Source organism: Bombus fervidus, chromosome 11 (genome assembly GCF_041682495.2).
Source record: "Bombus fervidus isolate BK054 chromosome 11, iyBomFerv1, whole genome shotgun sequence".
Taxonomy (NCBI): Eukaryota; Metazoa; Arthropoda; class Insecta; order Hymenoptera; family Apidae; genus Bombus; species Bombus fervidus.
The window spans coordinates 7,148,429-7,171,400 of NC_091527.1; the positions used below are offsets into that span (position 1 = coordinate 7,148,429).

Below are 22,972 nucleotides of genomic sequence, written 5' to 3' on the forward strand. Positions count from 1 at the left end.
AATCTCCCTGGCTGCCTGTTCTCGCCTTGGAAACACGTCTTTTTCGCTCGATCCGTCTTGCGAGGGATCACGTTGGATCAGCCTCGATGCCAGCCGAAGATTCGTTTAGGCTATTTTTTTTCTTCCAGCAGATTTTCTTTTGCAAATTCTCCTTGAACGCGTTTCCACGAGATCGGATAGCTCGCCAAAGTATCTGAACGCTTATCATAGAAAACTCTTTTGTATATGTATGTCGCGCGCGCGCGTGTGTGTGTGTGTTATATAGAAGATTTTGACATTTCATTAACTCAGCGACCAGACGCGATTGCCACGACTATATATCGATGAAGTTTAAATCTGAAAATGTACGTACAAGTTGCTAGATGTATAGATCAACTATACCTCTTTTTTTCTATGGCGACAATCTTTCAATTTTTATAATCACCTCGTAGATTTTTCCTTTGATTCGAGATTTTTTAGTCCCCCGATATGCTAACAATCGCCAAAATTTTGATTGTGAAAGGCAGACGTCTCGAATTTCCGATTGCTCGGTGCCTAGCCCGTAAGCCCGGTTTCCGTGGGCGGTTTCTCCAAATATTTATCGCCGCGTCTTTAAACATCTATAGCTCGTGAAAGTTATCGTCTTCCGTATGTGCACGTTGTGCAAGTCTCGGTCGATCGATTTCCGCTTGAATGTTTCAGGTGTGCGCGGCGTAATTTTTCGCTCGCCCCTATCTCGTTCAAACAATATGCTCCATTTATGCTCGGTTTCAGATCGATAATCGTTTATGGCCGAATTATATTATAAGAGAAACGCATAGAGCAATCTAGTGTTCTGTTTGTCTTTCAATGTACGACCGATAGAAACCTATGACGGTGCGAAATAGGCTGATGGTATAGCGTACGCGTCGTTCGTCTTAGTTTCCGGAACCCCGGCGACGAAGCCTTAGCTACTAAATTTACGTAAGAAGAAAGAAGGGGGTTACAAACTTGATTAATCCAACCTGCTTAATGGGTCAAGTTCGCCCTATAAGCCAGACGAGTTACGAGTCGAAATTCCTCGTGGTTCGTTCGATTTACGAGTTTTCAACGCCGTGCAACGTAAATAAGCCTCGAAAAATAGACTTCGACGTAGATGAGTCGTCTAACGTCGTTGTGATTTCCTGATGCATAGGAATGACGTTGTAGATTTGCAAGGTTTATATTCTTAAAGGCCGATGCGAACAAACGATGCAACCTCTTCGCGATATTGTCACTACGCCTGTATTTGTAACAGGGAAATGGCAATTTTTCGTGCATTACGTTATTAAAAATTTAATCGATAATTTAATTCCATGAAATCGTTCGGAGTCTTGGAAATACGAAGCTCGGTGCAAACGAGCTACACGACGTCGTTGCGATTTTAAGGACACGCTATTTGCGAGATTTATATTTTTAAATCCCAATGCAGACGAGTGACCGACTGTGCATTGTACCATTAAAAATGTAACTCTGCCCACTCATCTTGCGGCTTGGAAATATCATGCTCGGTACAGAGAAGCGATGCGTCATCGGTGAGACGCGACGACGTAGCAGCTTTATATTCCCAATAACGCGAAGCAACCGGTCGTATACATTGCGCCATTAAAAATATATTCCTGTCGAATCGCATAGCGAAATCTTAACGACGACGTCGCGTCTCAACCAAATATCCAGCCAACGGTAATTCTTCTTTTTCCCAGAAAGCTGTTTCCTCTTAGAGTTCTTCGTAAGATACAGTTCGGTTAATTCGCTATTGTTCGCCTCTGCTGGGAAAGTTTAAACGAACCGACAGTAGAACTGTTCGGTTTTCCTTCCCTCGAAGGGAAGCTCACTGATTAAGCGAGAAAGTTGGTTTCGTATTGCACGCGGCGGATCCAGCCTGACGCGCGGCAACACACTCTGACCACAAATTCGATAATCTCTCGGGCTCCGGTGAAATTAGCTTTATCACTGCGGCCTGCTCGATCTATTTCAACCTCGTCTAGACATGGTATTTTTGCCTGCAGTTTATGTACTTGCTTCTCCCCACGAAAATAAATTGACCTCTATTTTGTTTCTTGGCCCGCGCAGCGAGCCACCGTGAATCTTGCGCAAAAATTGGGTCGTCCATATTTAATTCCACGAAACTCTCCTTTGATTTTTCTCCCGAGATTTTTCGAATCTAGCCATCGAGATTCTCGGAGATTTTATGAGACGTAGACGAAAGTAGAGTTTGTTAAATCTTACCGCCCTATATTCTCCTACCTTCTCTATAATTTTCTTTCCAAATCTCGCCAATTCTACGATTACCATTCTAAGATTCCATGGAGGCGGAGCAGAATGGATCGTTTAATTTTACTACACAAGCTTTACCCTAATTTTCTGTCGAAATCTTAAGAAGCCTTGGCAGTTGTACGATTACCAAGATTTCGTGGAAAAGCACGAGGGACGGTTTTTTCAATGCACCTTTTTCACGGTTACTTTCGCGTTAAGTCGGAGGGCACGCGTTTCGACCACGAGAGGCTGTATTCTTCTGGTTTTCCGCGCGACGAATTCGCAAACGTCCGTGCACGGTATGCACACACGACGCGACAGGGTAACTCGAATTGGAACATGCCGGTGGCACGAACGTGGCGTGTTTCAGACGCTCTTAGACATTAAGGATACGGTTGGAATTCAAATTCAAGCAGCTGCCCCCTCCTCCCCCACAGTTCATTACGTATGTACGTTTTTATCCCTGTAATCGCATTGTACTCGCGGTGAGCCAGTCCCTTACCGAGACAAACGCCTGAAAAACTTCCGTCTTTTATATATTATAACTGGAAATTTTTCCGAGAAATTGTTTAACGAAATGCTAGTTGTGGTACGCGTTAATTTTCCTACATTTTCTGCAGAAAAAAATATATTCGATAATAAAGAAGCAACGCAGATTGGTCTTTTTACCGTGCGGAACGAAGTTATAAACGAGCGTCGTTTTTTCTCTTTTTCATTTTGTTCGTAAAATCATTCGAACGCACATAATACGGAAAAATACACGAGATATTAAAGGAACATAGTACTCGTTGTGATATCGAACAAATAGAACAATCCTCTACATAGGTTTTACTTTTTTAACTATTTTCGTAAAAATACAAATTTGATATATTACGCGATATATTTATCACTATGAACATCGTCACTGTCGGATATTCTTTATGCCCGTTTCACTGACCCAACAATGTCTGTGCTACAATCTGAATCACCAATTTCATCCGCAAGAACTCTCTTCATTTCTCATTCCTGTCCACCGTGTACCATTCATCAACATTGCAAGCGTGACCTAAAGTCGAACACAGACATACCGATGTAGTTACAAGCGGGTTAATTTTGCGCAAAATATCTGGGAAAAAGTTAGCAACGTATCAAATAATTAAGCATCGTCCTTCGGCGAACTTTTCTCCTAGATGACTATTAGCGGTTGAAAGAGGATGCAAATTGAAGTTATCGGGGAAGTAGAGACGCGCGGTAGCACATCGTCGTCGCTTGAAATTCCGCTGCTAATCGTAATCCGCGTGAACGCGGCTCGCAAGAGGGTCTTAAGCGGCGCTTGACTATATTCCGTGGAAGTTCCGTTTATGACCGCAGCGACGGCGACTCGGTGTTACGGGAATTTCCTGGCAAACTGCACTTCATAAATCCCCCTTATCGAAAGTTGCGCGGAAAAAAAGTTGGTGAAAAACGGCGAGACACCGCGCGCGAGCTTTGAATACAGCTTCTTTGCTTCTCTACATACGCCACGCTATTTATGAAGATTATTTTCGTAGCCGAGTGTCAGGAAAGGAACCTCATGGTCGCAAACTGTGACACTGCTTTACGCTGCGCGCAGTTTATTTTCTAAGAGATGATTTAGATACGCGAAGTTTTGTCAGTACGATCGTTCTTCGAGCGTTGCCCTTGGCCAGAAGAACATCCTCGCATTTCCTGTGATCTGGCAATTCTACTCGAACGTCATCGAACATGTTCGAAGTTTAGCGATTTTCTTTTTATTTTCTTTCTACTTTTATTTTTTCTGTATTAATCATAGACCATCGCGTTATTCAAGGATTCGAAGATGGAAATTTAGGATTCCTAGCAAAATCACAAGGACAGAAAATATATGGCGCGCGTGGCATACAGCGCGTATCAAAAACGATGGAACTCGTAACTTGTAAAAAGGCAAAATGTAGAAACATACGCATCAACTCGGTAAACTTTGCTTTTACAATTGCCACAGGTTCTCTCTACTTTGCTAGAAAAGTGAAAAATTCTGAAAGTTTTGAGTGTTCATAATTAGATGGCCAAGTACTGTAGCAACATGGCTGGCGTTTCGTTGGCGCAAAAAATTCGGAAGGTAGCCAAACGTTCGATTCGAAAGCGACATCAAGGAGAGAATCAATTATTCTTAGACGATGAAACGACTAGAGCTAGAGGTGCAAACAGCCCAGTTTCGATGGCATAGCTCCGGGCAATGAAGAGAACTCCTCTAATTAGCCTTTCGTTCGATGGTCCTTGAAACTCGCCTCGTCCCTGCCGAGTCTTAATAGTTTGCATCGATAAATTTTCTCAGCTCTCTCTCTCTATCTCTCGCAAGGAAAATTGCCTTCTGTCGAGATTCTCCTTTCTTTCGTGCCGTTCTCGACTACGCGTTTATTTGGCGCCGCGAAAATTCGCCACCGTATCGACTTTCATCCGCGCCAAAACGGTCTCGTGTTTTTCATTCGTGTAATTGGTAACGACCACTGTTACTTTCGAACTGATTCAATCGAGGAAATGGACGTGGAAATCTGATCTTACGGGAAACGTACGAACGATTAATTTGGACTGGTAATTCGGAAAAAGGTGCCCCCATTTAAAGCGATCAAACTGCTGCAAGTTCCACGATAAATCGCCTCGTACGACCCGCGAACATTTGTACCACCCGCAGCGAATAACCCGAGGACACCGATTACCCTAAAACGATTATGAGAGCCGAGGAAACCACGAACGGGACTGTGCAAGCAAATCGGTGTATCTGTCAGGAAACGGTAACTTCGTAGTCGAAGTTTAGTTTAGAGAAACACGACATAGACGCTTTTGTTTCTTCTTCTTTCGTTCAGTGTAACGAAGAAAATTAATTGCCTATGATACGAAGCAACTTCGGGGATTCCATTATGAGATAATACGAATATCCGCATTATACACAGTGGCTTAATATCTACAGCCTAGAAATTGGAATTGTGGCTCCGTATAGTCCAAGAATCCAAGAATTTTTCTATAGAATCCAAAGCTTAGAATTCCGTTACTCTCAGAAAGTATTTTTCCAGCTGAAGAATATTGCCATCGATAACCGTAGTATCAATTTCATACTATACTACTATAGTAAATTCGGTATAGATTTAATCAAAGAGAGATCCCAAGCTCTGAGCTGCCAGCGTAATTGCGTTTCTCAAACTTTAAATTCTTTAATTCCTAAAATCTATAATTTTCTCCTCAATGGTCCGGGTGTTCGGCAGAAACATCGAACGAAGATTTCCAACAATATATTTTCCAATATAGCTGTATCTAGTGACAGAACTAGGAGAGCTACTAAACTGGGAATTGCGTGTTCGATCGACGTGGCACGGAGAATCCCAGCGCTTCGTCGTTTCGCAAATTGTCGTGACGCGTGTCTGAGATTGGTCAAGGAATAGTTCGACACCCTGTCGAATATCCTGTCTTGTGTTTCCGTTTGTTAACGCGCGGATGTTATTAATGGCGCGTAACCGTAATTGTTATCGATCCTGTTGAAAATGGCAATGGGATCCGATCGAGCACGAGCTTGGGCAGAGTAATTCTGTGTCGATTGACTGCGCGCAATATTCACTGGCAATTGGATGCATCGTTGATCGTTTTCGTAATTTGTTAATGAAAAGACAGGCCGGCACAGGGCAGGCAGATTGAAAGAGATAGGAAAAGCAAAACCGTTTTGGTAATAGAACTGCGTGTAGCCATGAAATATTCTTTCCTTTTATTATTTTTTTTTTTGATCCGTGAATCCATAGGATTTCCGCTTGGTTATTTTAGGGCAACGAAACGTAATAAAGCGAGAAATTGAAATTCCGCGGGGCTGTAGCTTTTCTTTGGTCGTTTCGGAACGCTGCGAAACGAAACTGCGAAAGTATTGTAACGCGAGACTTCTTCCTGTTTACTAGCGTTTAAAGATGTAGCTAATAGTATGAAAATGTAGCTAGTTCTAAGTCCATCAGCTTAAACTTTTGTTTCGCGATTTTTCTAGTAGCTGAAATAAAAACGATTCCCATAGCTGCGCTATAATTCACTGCCTGATTGATTATACTAGGTGGTACAAATATGATACGATATTATTATTATTATTGTGGATCGACCGTGATGATTTTCGAGTCGAGATTACCGCATTTAAAAATGAATTTGTAATTAGAATACACGCAACACCGCACAGTGGTGTTGCAATCGCTTTGTAAGATTATCAAAAATTTCTACGATCAATCGACTTTTACAAGCTCAACTCGATAGTGGATAATTTTCGATCGCGATCTTAATTGCGCGATTGTTAACTATCAAAGAAATCCATAAAGAGAGGAGATGGAAGATTATTCGGTCGGTGTAGGGAAGTTTGCGTTTAGTCAGCTTTTAATGTCTCTTTTTTTTTTTATGGAATACATTACGGGCCGGCCATTATGTCCGGGCGCATTACCGGGATGTTACGCTGAAATACTACGCAGCAGCCTCTGTTAACGTTCTAACCGGATTGCTCGTAAAAAATCCTGTATTATGTGATCGTAATTTGCATCATGGCTGTCACGATGCATCGCCTGGATTCATGCCTAAATATGTATTTTAAAAGCCAAACGAAGAAAAAAGGGGGGAAAAGAAGAAAGGAAAAAGAAAAACAAACGTTTAATTGTAAGAAGAAATGTTTCGCAAAGATCCTAAAACGTCGCGTTTTAATCTATTCAGTGGACTTTGCCGGGAAGTTGCATGGCCTGGAAACTGCCATCGCCGTGGAAACTTCTTCCGCAAAACCTTTCACGATTCATCCGGAAAGAAAAAGTTACAGCGAACTCGAGTTCTCGCGTTTTGTTCTCCAGCCCCTTTTCACTGCCGTGGATTGAATATTCACGTTCGCGTTTAGCGGTTTTTAAGCAACGTCTTAACGACAATTCAATCGTCGAAACTTTGGTTTCGTTCGCGCCAAGACAACTTCGCCCCGACATACTTTTCCAACTTGGCAAGTGGATATCTTTCCGCGGACGCAAACGTTCCATTGGCTCTCGTAGTGCGTTCATAGAAGCACGTACGCGGTTGAATGTTTCCTCTTTTATTCTTCTTTTTTTTTTTTTTTATTATTCTTATTTTTAGAAACACGCAAGAGAGGGACGGATAGCGGACGAATAGAGTAGGGGAACAAAAACACGGTAGCACGAAGTGGTAGGAGAGAAGGATGAATTGAAGAAAACGAGGGGTTGGGCGAAATGGAGAAAATGAAAACAGGTCCGGGCTATCTCGGGAGTGTCGACAAAAGCTGGCCAGGCTTCTGTACGCGTGGTTAGCAGGCCGAAATTTCGAGTTTCCATTTAGACGGAACCGCGGCACGAGAAAGTGACGACAAAAGGAGGGAGGGGCGGAGGGCGCGAGCGTGCACAGAGTTGGAAACGAAAGAACCGGGCGCGGACTTCCGCTGGTACTTTGGAATCGCGAAGTCGCGACGAGTGCCTGCGAAACTCGTCTCGTAACGGCGTGTAACGAGCTTGCAGATAGCGATTCATCTATTTCGTGCGGCTGCCCGTTTTGTTCTCCAGTTTCCTTCCGTTTCTTTTTTCCCCTCTCGTGGCTCTCTGATTTTCGCTTGGCGCAATCAGCGATCCCAAAACCGCGGTCTGCTTCGAATGGAAAGCATCGATACAGAAGGAATTAACGAACGCACAGTTTTACCGTGTTTCCCGGATATCTCACGGTTATGCGCGATTCCATGGAAATAACTGTTGCTCGTGGAATCTCGCGTGGAATCTCGTTGCCGTGAAAATTCAACCGACTAGGCTCGTACAATCGAACTGGTCGATTAAACACGATTCTCTGGCAAACCTTTGAATATCGAGTATATACCTAGTCGTGTATAATGATCGATTAAGGAGGCATTATTCGGTGTTTCCTGCTTTTAGTTTAGTCGATTCGAAATGGTCGATAAAGCAACGAGGAACGGCGCTTTTCTTTCGCTTAAATTGTTGAGCGCGTCAGGATACCCAGGACGGCGGCGCTCTTGATTGCATTAAATTCTAATTCCTTGTACGACCGCGTAGTCTGGCACAGAGTGTGAGGGTGTAGTGCAAGAACGTAGACGCGATATCGATTTTCAATATACGTTGCCGCGGTCACGAGTCTTCGCATAGATTATTAATCGAAGCTTTCCTCGATTCGCGGTCTTATCTCTCGCGGAATTGACACGTTTCGAAGAAATTATCAATCGAAAGCTTCTTTGGATCTTCGTCTTATTTCTTGTAGAAATTCAATCATCGTCAAGTTTAACCATTGTAATCTTCAAAGGGATGGAGAAAGCTTATACGAATCTGTGAAAACGTGGTAATCGTCGAATAAACGACTCGTAAATTCGATTCGTAAAAGTAAGGCGAAAGGTCGTCTTTGGCGACACCTCCTTCCATTCACCACGTTATCGTCCGCCAAAGTCCATTGTTCGATCATGGAAAATCTCGCGAGACAGAGAATAAAGGAAGAGAGAAGTGGAAACGGAAAAGATGGATGGAGTTTATAGAAACGCGTTGAAAAATGGCCAAGGATCGCAAGAACGGTAACGATTGGCCGGCGAATATGCGCAATGCAAAGCGCGAAGCAATAAAAGCTCATAAAGTGGAAATAAAGTGGGAACGAAGAGAAGACGTGGAAGTCGAGGACGTCCCGTAGGAGGTCAGCAAAGGCCTCACGGAAGGCCGGATCGGCCACTCGGTTGGCCGTACTATAAATATTTCATGTTAATCGATATACGTGCACACGGAAGTGTGTCATGCACGTTGTCCCATGACTCGACACAATGCTCCACATACGAGCTACGATCGTTGGTCGAACGACCTCGACGAACGGAGGAAGTCGAACGTTTGCCTCGTCGCTCGCCATCGTTCCCGTTTCTTCTTCCTTTTCTTCTCCATTCCATGTTCGGCTCTCGGTGATTTACTAGTAGTCGGGCTGAAATGCTATCATAAATCGATTTGCAGAAGTATAAAATTGCAAGTATAAAAATCGTTGAATTCGAAGAAAAGGAAAGAATTTCGAATCGACTGTTGATTTTAATTAAAACGATAGGTGGAAAGCTTGGTATAATACTTGAAAATTTATCTCCATAAATGTCAGCTCGCCAGATTCTCGAATCCTTTCGGTGTGCGTCTGTCTTCGTTAGAATGCGAACTTACGCTTCTAGCGACTCTATTTTTCTTTAGTTTTATTAACTTCTCCGATTACTGTAACACCGGCTTTTAAAACGGAACGAATCCTCGTTCGATCTATTTCGGCGGAGACAACCTCCTCAATCGCTTTTAGCGATATCCAAGCGAACCTTTGCCATTTTCGAACTTTGAATGGCCGAGTCGTGGTATATTCGGTCGAGGTTCGCGTCGATCTTTTTATAGAGCAATGAATCCGTGATTTATATTTGCTCGTGCCACGATGCATCTACAGCGACGAAAAATATTTCGGTACAAAGAGTTCGCGTGCACTCGGGAAACATTCGGTTCGTTCACGATGCTATATTCCGTTTCTGGACGATTGTCTACCATTTTTATCGCTTCTCTGTGTTTGAAACATTTCGAAGAATATATTCGCGATTTAGTATTTCCTTTAACCCTACAATCTTCTCTACCGATTCTTCCGTTTCTTTCTTAACCTTTTCTTAAGTTCGAGCGAAATAGGAAAGGATTTTTGTTCCAATTTTCTACCGAACTTTTTCTCAAAGTATCGTATCTCTTCGCTCGTTGAAACAAATACGAGATGAGGTATAAAAATTTGAAGCCTCCGACGGGATTAAAAAGTTTGTTAACTTTCGAAACAAGAATCGTTATCGATGTATATAATTTCGTGTTTCAACTCTGCGCGTAAAAATATTTCCCCAACGTTAAGATTCTTCTAGGACATGAACATTCAAGTAAACGTCTTACATTTCCCAACGAAAATTATACTGAAAATTTACGAAAAGTGTCCCGTAGCGATCGACCGAATACCAGCCCCGTATTCGACCTATTTAATAATTAACGCGTTTTTAACATTTCTCAGAGCTGCTGGCGAACAAGACGGGCCATATGGTGGGCGTGTTCGAGAAGCTGGGCCAGTTTTACAACGGTTGCTTGGAATTCAAGGAGAAACCGGTGAATTTTACACCCGGTAAGTGGATCCTGAAGGCGTCGATCGATACGACACCGGCACAGGCGACTTTCCATTTGAAAGAGATACGCGTGACAGACAAATGCAGTGTCGTTACCGGAAATAACGCCGAGGCGTTGTTGCGTCCATGTTAACGACGCTGTTTCCGCGGACGATGCGTCACATTCGCGTCTCTTCGCTCGCGACGTCCTCACGCGATGAGAATGAAACCGGTGCGCCGTGTATCCGCGTCGCTGAATCGCATTTACGCGAACGATCGCTCGTCACGCATCTTTCTGTCTTTCCATCTTTCGCCATGTACGCGCAACTATAACGTGCTCTCGACACATCGTCGGTAATTACCTATGCAAATGAAAGTTTTTATAAACGCGACTGAACGGAACCCAGACGGAGAACGTCTTATACATCTCTGTATTGCGCATTGCGTTCTGTGCAATTTCGAATCGCGATGCAATTACAGCTGTGTAGGATTTCTTTATTTATTTAGAATGGATTAAACAGGAAACGATGGTTATTTAACGCGACCTAAATACAGTATAACCAAGACAACTAAATAGTTAATTCACAATTCACGCGGACCATCCTCGTCGACAACGCTGACAACACTCTGACTTTTCAACTCACACTGACCGTTAATTCGTCTTTCTCCCTTAAGCATCCCTTCGTCTTTTCCCATAGCCCCGCCATGTACGTGTTCCGCAATCGTTCATGGCCATGGTCGCATAGGCATTTTTCCGCGTAATTATTCGACCGAAGGACCGACGACACGTTGATGGGCCTGTCGGCACTTAGGCTTTCTCGCAACATTGTTTATGGTTCAGCTGATATTTCTTAGACCATTTGTCCACGGTACTACAGTAGCAAATATAAGATATCGTAAGTTGCGAGCTAGCCCGTGTCGCAAGATCTTATTAAATCTCAGAGAAAGAAGGGAGGAGGAGGCCATAAATTTTAGCGCAAAGGTGCACGTGTTGCGTTTCGTGCCGCATCGTACGCGACACGTAGTGCGGCAACGTAGCCATGATATATCTGTCGCGACGTTCATTCATATATTCAATCGCCGACACAGATGTTCCATTCTTTGGCCTCTTTTCCTCGCGCTTCTATTTCCTTTCCCTCTCTCTCTCTCTTCGGAGAATCCCCGAGGCCGAGCTTTCACGCCTCGACGCTGATCGATTATTCATACGCACGGGAATCACGAAACTCTCGCGGCCAATAAAACGAGCATTTTCGATCACGGATCGAACTCGAACGACCATCGCCGATTCTGCAAATATTACGCGTGTACATGCACCGATGTATCGTGCAACGCGTTACGTGAAATTTATGAACGGCGTGGTGGGAATATTTTACGCGATTTACGTCACATCGAGGCTTCCTCGGGAAGTAAATGTTTTGTTAACGTTTCTCAGCGATTTGTTTCCCGGACCACGATTTTTACTCGTCGGAAGTTTCTTTCTCGCCAACGAAACGACACTCGTAACGTTCGTCTTTATCGAGAAGCACGACGATGGTGTGTTACGATGTCGGAAATTATTTGCTCGTACCGCAACGTTCTCGACTTCCCATCGTAAGAAAAGTGCATGCTCAACGATACGTTTGTTGGTTTCGCATCGTATGAAATATTATTTGTCAGAAATTTGTAGGATCGTGAAGGTTTCGCTTTTGCCTCTGGGATCCTTTTCCACGAAGCGAGCGTAAGCGTCACGAATAAGCAAGGAAATTGGAATCGCAGATGTGGGCGATTGCGATGGCAACTTTCGGTAGACACTTGGATAGCGATCGACGCCGGATATTATTGACTCCTACCGCTTCCTTCTTGCTGACTCTTTTTATGTATAGATATAGAATTAATAGCAACTAGAATCGACGAGTATTAAATTACGTATTTCGTTTTACGAGACGTCGTTTCCGATTCAGCGATGGATGAAGCTCGATAAAACGGTACTACGTACGATATTAACTCCGCTGTGTTGCGTATTATTGAGTACTTCGTCCCACGTCGAACTTCAATAATCAGAGGTTTGTAACGAAATATGAATGCTGTGACACATTGTGTCCCTTTCACCGTGTTCAGAGTAAAGCAAACCCAATAAAACAGTACATAACTATGCTATTAACTGGACAATGTCAGATATCGTCGACTCGTACTACTGTCCCCCTCTGTCAAACTAAAAGCACAGATGTCGTAACAAAATACGAATGCACTGGCACGTTGTATCCTCTTCACTACGTTCGGCATATAAACAAACTGAATGAAACAGCACAACTGTGTTATGAATTCAACGATGTCCGATATCATTGACTCGTATTACTTGATGCAAAGTTCGAAAAGCAAAATATCGTGACAAAATATGAATGCACACGTGTATATTACACGTTCGACCGTGTTCCAAGTGCAAACGAACTGAATGAAACGGTACAACCATGCCATTACCTTGCCAGCGTCAGATATCATTGACTCGTACTACTCAATTCTTGGTCAAACCTTGAAAGCGAAACAGTGGCGATAAAATACGAATGCGACGTAACGACGTGCCTTCTCCCTTGTGCTACGGGTATACGGATACTTGGCAAAAGGATACCTGGAAGCGTGCAGAACGACAGGCCGCGTTTGTTAAATTCTATTGAATCGCGCGCGCGTCTTTAAAACTCGCGGTGCCGGAGAGGATCGAGAGACGTCGCGGTTCGTCCGGTTTTACGTTCACTCGTCGACGACAATGGATTCAGCGAGACACGCTCAAACAATAACGAAGAATTCGTCGGAATAGTTCCCGCGAGAAAGGCTGGTGCGGCGAGGGATCGCCGTGAAAGCGAAGAGGGCATTTTCCAATGGCGGTCGCTAATGCTTCCTCGCGTTCTCATCTTTTCTCGTATTATGATGCGGCGGTGAGGAAGATGTTACGCCAGAGAAAGAAAAAATCGTATGGTGGAGGGAGGAACAACTCGGTGACGGAAGACAGAGCTTGCGGTGGTAGCGAGTTGTAACGGTGGTGAGAGCAACGAATTACAGGAATGCGATGCATGCAAAATAAGCGAAGAAGAATGACGTGCGCGAGACTATTCTGTAGCGAGCCTCGAAGACTATATCTCGTTCACCATGGTGAAACAGAAGACCATATCTCGTTGACTCTCCAGAATTGACTTTATCTTTTTGCATCGGACAATGAACGATTGTACTATCCATGCAGTTTTACATTTTACCGAAGGAATTAGAACTGATCCGACTGTCATAATTGAATTACTTGGTCATACGTTACAATGGTGAAATAGAAGACCATATCTCGTTGACTCTCCAGAATTGACTTTATCTTTTTGCATCGGACAATGAACGATTGTACTATCGATGGAGTTTTACATTTTACCGAAGGAATTAGGACCGATCCGACTGTCATAATTGAATTACTTGGTCATACGTTGCAATGGTGAAACAGAAGACCATATCTCGTTGACTCTCCAGAATTGACTTTATCTTTTTGCATCGGACAATGAACGATTGTACTATCCATGCAGTTTTAAATTTTATCGAATGAATTAGCACCGATCCGATTGGCATAATTGAATTACTTGGTCATACGTTGCAATGGTGAAACAGAAGATATCTTGTTGACTTTCCAGAATTGACTTTATCTTTTTGCATCGGACAATGAACGATTGTACTATCGATGGAGTTTTACATTGTAGCGAATGAATTAGGATCAGTCCGACTGTCATAATTGAATTACTTGGTCATACGTTACAATGGTGAAACAGAAGACCATATCTCGTTGACTCTCCAGAATTGGCTTTATCTTTTTGCATCGGACAATGAACGATTGTACTATCGATGGAGTTTTACATTGTAGCGAATGAATTAGGATCAGTCCGACTGTCATAATTGAATTACTTGGTCATACGTTGCAATGGTGAAACAGAAGATATCTTGTTGACTTTCCAGAATTGACTTTATCTTTTTGCATCGGACAATGAACGATTGTACTATCCATGCAGTTCTACATTGTAGCGAAGGAATTAGGACCGATCCGACTGTCATAATTGAATTACTTGGTCATACGTTACAATGGTGAAACAGAAGACCATATCTCGTTGACTCTCCAGAATTGACTTTATCTTTTTGCATCGGACAATGAACGATTGTACTGTCGATGGAGTTTTACATTCTAGCGAAGGAATTAGAAACGAGCCGACTGTCGTAATTGTATTATTTGGTGATATATTGCGACGATAAAACAGAATGGTTCTTGAAATTGTATAGAAAATCGTACAATCGCATGATCGTGTAACAAAGATATAAAATAATTCTCGAGACGTATACGTAGATAGTTGGATATGTTACTTTAGAATTATCTCGATGATACTAAACCGAGTGAAACCAAGAAATATCTGGCTATGATAATTATATCTACTTTGTTAACGATACAGGAATTTAGTAAAACTAAAGGTTCCAGCTACCACATCTTCGAGTGGGCGTTTCCCATGGACCAAGCGGTTGGCTATTATTTACGCTGAAATTTTCGTGCAGTTTCACCAATCTAGCAGATTCCCTGTTTCCCTAAGGAAATTCATTTCTTCGAAGAAAGGGTTAATTGTAAGCACGGAATAGGGTCGAGTTTCAGATAAAATTTATCTCCCGACCAAAGTCTCGGGGTCACGAGGATCAATCGAAAACTTTTCGATGATGTAAAAAGTGGGCGATTCGACTCGGAGAAGAGAAGAGAAGAGAAGAGGCAGGTTGGTCGTGACTCTCGCGTCACTGCGATACGACCGCACGCTTTAACCCAGAAAGTCAATGTAGGCGGTCTAAGAATAGAAGCAAGGCAATGTCGGGTACGGTGGAGCCGATACCGTACGGCCGACAGTGCGATTAATCAATCAGTATCGGCGCCAAATCGTCGGCCAGCGGCATTAATCAGAGATGAATTCGACGGAGCCTCGTTTCGTCGAAATATCACGACGATACTGGCTATCGTTGCTGTTATCGAAGCGATCGCGACAATAGAGTACTTCTTTTTGCGCCAGTATGATTCATGGTACTGGTATTTACGAGCTTCAAAGCGAAACATAACGCTAGAATGGTCATCCACGGTCCAGAGACGATTCTTTCATACCCTACGGTATTACGGTAAAGGTACTATCTGCGATACACATTTGCACTATTTACGGGCGAAGAGAGGTTCTTGGTTAGAATGGGATAATTGTGACGTGACGCGAGATGCGTACGCAAAGCGACGTGACGAGAACCTGTTGGCTACGCTCAGGGAACCTGTCCCATAGCATCGATTGTTTGCTCGAAAATATACTAGCAGTCGTTGAACGCGATCGATTCGATCGCTAGCATAGAATATTTGATTAAAACATGATTGCAGCGACCGCCGTTAAATTCCGACGAAACTGATTTCGCTCGTTTACACTACACTTATTTCGATCAGATTTGTGGATCGCGTTGCAAATCTTCATGGAACAGCGAGCCACGGTAAAATTGACATGACTCTTTTAGGAACCGTACTCGTATCGCTTCGATCGGAGAACAAAGGAAGAAAGAGCGAGGGAGATGGACAGAGGTAGAGAGAATCCTCTTATCGTTTCATAATGCAACGTGGAACGTATGGCCACGTGCTTCTTCCCGGGAATCCCCTAGCGACCTATCATTCAATTCTACGTTAGCTTCTTAAAGCTGGATCGATAGCGGTTATATAATCGATGCCCGATACCCTTCGTGACCGTGTTTGTCTGAGAAACAAGGCCCTCCGATCATTTCCGGCCTTCCGCTGGAAATCGATCGCAGCTGCGATTTCTACAAAGACCAAGGGAAGAATTCGCAGCATCTCTATCCATTGCTTCGCTCGTGAAATCTCGTTACCTATCCACTTGCAGTCGCGTATCACGAAAACTTGGACGAAGGACTTTCGCTTCCGTTTGTTCTCCATCTCTTCGTTTCGTTCTGAAAGTCGTTGCTCTTTTCTGATTATTCGGAACGACGATAGAAACGGAGCTCGTTTCACCACGGTCTCGCATATCCCATGGAAACGCGCTTCAAGGCCGTTGTGATTACGGTGCACCGCGATAATGCGAACCTTGGAAATTGGTGGAGCTGGTCTAAAGCACGAAACAAAAAGCCGGCGGTTCGCTTTGTGTTGGAAAAATATACTCGTTCGCCATCCTCGCCGCGGTGCATCGAGTTCATTCGACGTTAATTGACTGTTAAGCCGGCTGTCGATGAATCGCGTTGCTCTCTCGGCTCGGGAGTTCTTCTGAAACGAGTACGCGTACGATCATCCGTTTCACTGCATCGCCATGAATTATTTGTGGTTGTCCCTCTAATCGACAAATTGTTCGCAACGTTACAAAATCCTAGTCTTTCGAAATCCTAGATAAAATGTCTCAGAAAAATATGTAGCGCCGCATGACAATTCGAATCATGTTGTTGCTTTGCCTCGGAGTATCAACACCGTTAGGATATGCATAATGTAATAATAAACAAACCAAATAGTCAACCAAAGTGGAATTCAAACTTTCCGGTACTCTCCCGACTGGTATAAATAAACAAACGCGATCGTAAAATGATCAGTTTGTCAGTGTCAGTCTTAAGGAATTTTATTAGTCTTCAGCGAATCAGTTAGTATCGAGCGTTCTTATCGAACATTCTTTTAACGACCAGTATCGAGCAATCTACCGTTGACTCTGAATTATATTTATAATAGTTTAAGATATATTTGACGGTTTCCAAACCAAGTAATCTCGTCATTTAAACAACTCAACCAACAACTCATCCCCCGCAAATATAAAAGCGTAAGTTATTAGCAGAGTATAGATGTTCATGCGGTTTCATATCCTCGCGAACGTGAGTAAAAAAAATGAAATCTAAATCTAGTTCGGCTGTTTCATAGTATATATCCGTGAATTTCTCTATCTTTTAATCCCTCATAAATAAATAAATACCCGCGCTTCACTCATTGCACGAACGTACTGCGCGTTTCTTATCAGAAAATTGCAAAAATATATCACGGCAGGGACGTGAAGCGCGATATTTCGTTGGAGGCCAGGTACGGCTTTAATTTCTGACCGCGTGTCAACGCGGATTTAATTGAACGCCAGAATTTCAGCTGTGTGCAGGCCGCGGTTGTAGTGCTGCGGCCTGCTCGGTTGTGGTTCGTTTCGAGAGGACCTGGCGTCAGACCACGCGTCGACAGCGATCGCTGACAAAAAATTCTTTACCATAATTGAAACTCGCGCAAAAAAGCCATCGGCAGGAGGAAAAACAGAGAGACGGTGAAGGTGGGGAAAAAAAAGGCACAGCGTGATAGAAATGGAACTGATGGCGATCGATTAGCTTGTCGGCGAAACGAAACAGTACAGAGGCGATCCCTTTTTTTCTAGCGACGCCCGCGGCTGGTTTTCGGGGTTGATTCGAGGATTATGCTTCGCGTGTGAGCATTCTCCGAGCGAGCGTATGCGGTGTTTGGGGTGGACAGTTTGCCGGCGGTCAGCACGCTGCCTTTTTATCGCCCCGCGATTTGCATTTCAGTGACATCGCGCGCGAAACGGTCGAAACAAATTTTTCCCTCCGCCACGGGGATTTCCAGCCCTTCGACACCGTGGCTTTTGGTAATTCTGATCGATGGCGCGTCCACCTGTCCGCGATTTATGCGCTGGATCGCGTGGAATTTTTTCAAAAGTAAAAAGAAATTCATTCGTTCGGCTGCGCTTATTTATGGTTGGACGCGGGCTCGGAAGAAAAGTGGCTGTCACGAATTAATATAGATACAGTAGATCGTCGTTGATATCAATCTATCGAGCTTTCGAGAGGTGCACTGGATTCCTGTTTATTCTGCTTTTGTTTTAACCGATCATATTTTTGTTCGGATGAAAACAAATGACCAGGCGAAAGATGATCGTCACGTTTCATTATCGTTCTTCGAGCGTTAAAACGCGTTTTAACGAAGATATTACAAGGTTGTTAATATCGAGCAAAGAACGATGGCTAAATTTCTAAAAGCTATCGATTCGTACGAAATACCGCAAGCCTTTTTATTTTCCGTGACCAAGTAGCTTGCGCTTTACCAGTTAACATCAATTTCTAGCCGTGGCTGGTAGATTAGATCTCTTGATTCGGCCGTCGCTATTAAATAACTCAACTCCTGTAACGTACAGCCATTCGTTCGACTCGGTGCAATCGAGCTTGGTATCGTCGTGAAAATTGCTCGTGTAAATGACTTCTAATCGAGACGATCGAAACGACACCGGCACGAAGCTCGATAACGTGGCTGACAATCAGCCGGATAATAATGTCAGTGGCGGATTAGCTTGGTCGCAGTTGGCCATGTGCGGACGGGCGCGTAATTAATCGCGGGACAATTAGTGGATATTACGCCTGGTTGGTTGGTGCGTGTGTGCGTACCCGTGTGTGCACGTGTACGCGAGCGGTCGTTGCTCGTTTGCGAGTCTCCGAGAACGGAGAACGTTTCAGGTTGCTCGCTACTATCGGATGTTGGAAACAACGATGATTAGTCCGTAGTATCGAGCACAACCTTGGACGACTGCCTTTTATACCGCAGCGATTGATAAAAATAGTTGACGGGCTATCGATCACGCGACAGTCGGAAACTACTACTGGAACCAGGCTGGTTCGTCGAACGTCTTCCATTACGCTTCCAATACTTTTTCCAACGTGGAATGATTAGCTCGTGCTCGTTTCGCGGAAATGAATCGTAAATCCAGTGAACGTGTTCTCGGAATAACCGTGCGTTTAAAGCGGTTCGGAACTACGTCGAGTATATCGCTCGCGGGCCGTCTTAATAATTCTACAGAACCTTGAAAGTTTTCAGAGCGTAAAGCTGAAGTCGCGTCGGTAACGGCAGCAGTCGTATCTATCAGCTCGAAGGAATAATAAAATCGTGCGGAATAATAAAGCAATAACTATAATCCTTCCGACGAAAACCTTGCTACGAGACTTTCCAGACTCTTTAGAGATGGACGAGCGTAAAAATCATCGACCGTTTTAAACGGTCAGGTACTCGCGTGCGTTCTCTCGAAACGTGGCTGACGCGGTTAATCGTTCAAGGGGTTGGAAACACCCCCGATGCGTAATTATGCGGACGAATGCGCATCTGATGACGTCATTGGCCGCGCGATGGGTCCTTGAGATAGTTTTTCAAGCTCTCAGCCGCGATGCAAAGATGGTAAAAAGACGGCGGTGGTTTTTGCGCAGCGAAGCCGATCGCGTGCGTACGACGTCGATAACGGCGACACGGTGAACCCCGAGGAAAAAAAAGCGTACACGCATGCTATGGAGCCAAGGGGAACGACAAGGCGAAAACACGAGTTCGCGTGCGTCTTGCCAACGGGGGTCACGATCTGTGACCCACTTTCGTCTCCGCGTCGACCGCGTGCTCGACATTCGATCCTCTTCGAAGGAAGGTCGCGATATTCGTGTTCGCGCGAACTCGCATTATCGGTAGAGCCGAACGTCTTCCGTGAAGATGTCTTTCACATGCTTTGCCGACATTATTTTAGGAGGCGGTCGTATGGTTCTTCTCCCTTTTCTATACGATTGTAGCCAGGCGCCACTATTGCCAACGACTTTCGTCACCCTTCTCTCTCCACTTTGCAATAGGAGCAGCCTCTGCTTTGGACGTTACAATGGCTCTCTCGGTAACACGATAGCTTTTCCCTTGCTTTTCCCGTCTCTCCACGGATTTCATTCTCAAGTGCTCGCAACAAGCTTTGATACGCTACGAACTTTCGTCGGAGTTTCGAACGTTCAAGTAGAGAAATTTTCTTATTTGGAGAATTTGTAATCGTAGCGGACTTTCAGGGAACAAGTTCCATCGTAGAAACGTTCGCCGTTCGTTCGATGTTGATTTAACTGTAGCCTCGTTATAGCAATTGCGGCTAATAGGCTGCCATTAGTTGGAACTTGGGTCTTTCGCGGTCGCAGTCAAGGTTCTTGCTCGCGTTAATAAAGTTCGTCTCGTGTATTCCATACGTTTCCGATACTTTGGCAATACGCACGCCAAATTCTATCGTACTTTGTATAGGCGGTAGCGTTCCCCTTTACGCCACTGTTGCAGTAGTTGCCATGGCGAGAGCTACAAACTTTGAAAGTAGTACGTCGACGGTATTGTTTCGAAGGAAACGTTTTCTATTTTAAGATAGACACGGTTATTATTCCGAGCCAGACGATCGAGTGGTTTCCTCTGTTCTGGATACGCGGCACGACGGAGCGCGAAAAATCGATTATTAGCTTGCCACCTGTACCCTGCGTTCCATGCGCACGATAGACGATCCATTACCCAATTAACGAGGGAAGATTAATCGCAGCACGGGCATAGTTAGCGGCAGGATAGCCGCTGGCGAATAAGAAAAGGACGAAAACGAACGCGTCGCGAGTCGAAAGTCGCCAAGGATGTCAAGGTTGGGCAATTTGGCCTCGGGCTACGTCCGCAGGATGATTTACTTGTCCGCCTGGTCGAGAAACTATTCGGTGTTGGATGTCACGAGGAAACTATGCTCCGATTCGAACTTTGTTCTGTTGCATTCAATCCTAGCTATTCTCGCTATCCGTCGAACTTGGCTGAACGAGTCTGCAACTTTTTCATACGATTTATTTTATTATTTATTCCACCGTGTCGTGTTCCACGCGGTTACGAATTTTTCCTTCTTCGTCCAGCTATATTTCGTTTATTTGCTTTATTTACCAGTTTAAACCGAGTATCACGATACAGAATAGAGAATTATATCAAGAGCCAGTTATTCTCGAAGCAGATTGTCTGCAATTGACGGCGCAGCCAGAGAACGGATTCATTCCATACACGAAACCATATATCCTGGGATCGCTCGCACGATCATTTACCATCTACTTGTACTTATTGTATAATTTCACTAATGGTATTCGTTTAATTACGCTCTGGAAATAGAGTTGCAAAATCTAGCTAACGCGAGATCCGGACCTGGACCTCGTTCATTGAAACGTACGGTGTATGAAAATATTTAATCCCATCGATGTTCAAGTAAATTATATAAGAATTCTAGTTTATGATAAAGAGAAAAAGCGTAGAATTGTCTGGGAACATTGGATGCGAAATACTGGCAGCGTGACAGAGCGAAGAAAAAGCAAGGTACCAAAGTGCTTCTATATATAGACGCCATCGAGGTACATTAGAGAGTTAGAGTCGACGAGCAGCTTTTTTTAACCCCCTGCGATGTTAATGCTCGACTCGGAATCGTGTCAAGGACAATCTCGATCAGTCGACACCGCCGTGACTTTTCTCGGCTCATTGGAAACGAGCACGATCCGGTCGTTCCGAGTATTTAGGTTTCAGCGCCTCTTGATCGACGAAAGAAAGATGGACGAATGAAAAGGACGTAATTTCATCCGCGACGGTGGATCGAGCAGTTTGGCACAAGTTTCTACGAAATATTTCACCGACGGGAGACAACACGGGTGGAATGTTTCGCGTACGTTCGTATAGCAACCGGGCGAGAGTGTTCGTCAAAGTCGCTCTTGACGCGGAAGAGCACACTTTTCACTGAAAGCGGCAAGTTCGCGTCTCCTCGTCGCCGGAGAACTGAATGGAAAGGTTGAGAAGCGCAAAGCTAGACGCGCGTCTCTGTGTACGATCCTTTTTCGCGCTTTCCTCGTTTCGAGCTGCACGATCGATTTCGCGCGTTTCCTTCTTTATGGGAACGAGCTTTAATAGATCGCGTTACTCTTCACAATAGAGGAAATGTTTCGATTTAATTTCTGTTTAGTTGTTTGTTCAAGCCTATTTACCTTCTGTTTAATAATGTTGATTAGTTTGGAATAATTAGAAGAATAGTTAAGCAAGGGAGAGAAGAAACTAAATAATACACTATCTTACGTGGATTGATCGAACGATATCAAAAACCAATGAATATTCCTGCGCTATAATGTTGCAGAACTAAGAATAGTTCTCAAGCTTCGTACAAAGTCTCACGAGTACCGACGCTTCCACCATGACCTGCTTTCAACCTTCGTTTTTAATAATTCAAACTTTCTCGCTGTTTGTAATACGCGGACGACGACTTCTGTACGTCGAAAGACAGAGAAAAGCGGCTTTTCATCGTCGACGTTGACAAAGTACGAGGAAATTAATTTAGAAATTCGTAGATTGTTCGTAGGTTCTAATGTTGCTACTTTTTCCCTTCCTCGTGCGAGTCCCGTTAACGAGTTAATTTCCAGCTGCGCAACGTCGCCAGTTGGTCTCACTGGGTTCTGTTGTAATTAGAGGCATCTTAACGAGACATCGTGGCACGTATACTCGGCTTGGTTGTCGCGAGGCAGCCGAATCGAAAACGCGGCAGCCACGGAACGTCGAGTCCGCCGCACGATGGAAACAATCCGGAAGTTCCATTTCCGCAACCCACAGTCTTCCCCGATTTCCTCGGCATGGGAATTCAATCGAGATACGGCCAGCTATGGCTTGGAAATTATCCATGCCCGACCGGCTTAATTCACGCCGGCGATCCTTCAGTCGTCCATCCGCAATGGCGCCATCCACCCTCGGAATTCGTCGCGTCACAATTAAATGCAAACCGATCGAGCAAAGATCCATTTTCATCCAAAGGAATTAGG

At 44.1% G+C, this 22,972-nt stretch overlaps 1 protein-coding gene across 2 annotated transcripts in view; it reads left to right on the forward strand.

Moving 5' to 3' along the window:
• The window catches only part of LOC139992481 (neprilysin-1), a 75,837-nt gene that overhangs the window by 15,183 nt on the left and 37,682 nt on the right, over positions 1 to 22,972 (forward strand). For both annotated transcript variants that reach the window (XM_072013351.1, XM_072013353.1), the window contains exon 5: positions 10,270 to 10,377. In XM_072013351.1, the coding sequence (XP_071869452.1) occupies positions 10,270 to 10,377 (108 nt within the window). The remainder of the gene's footprint in view (positions 1 to 10,269; positions 10,378 to 22,972) is intronic.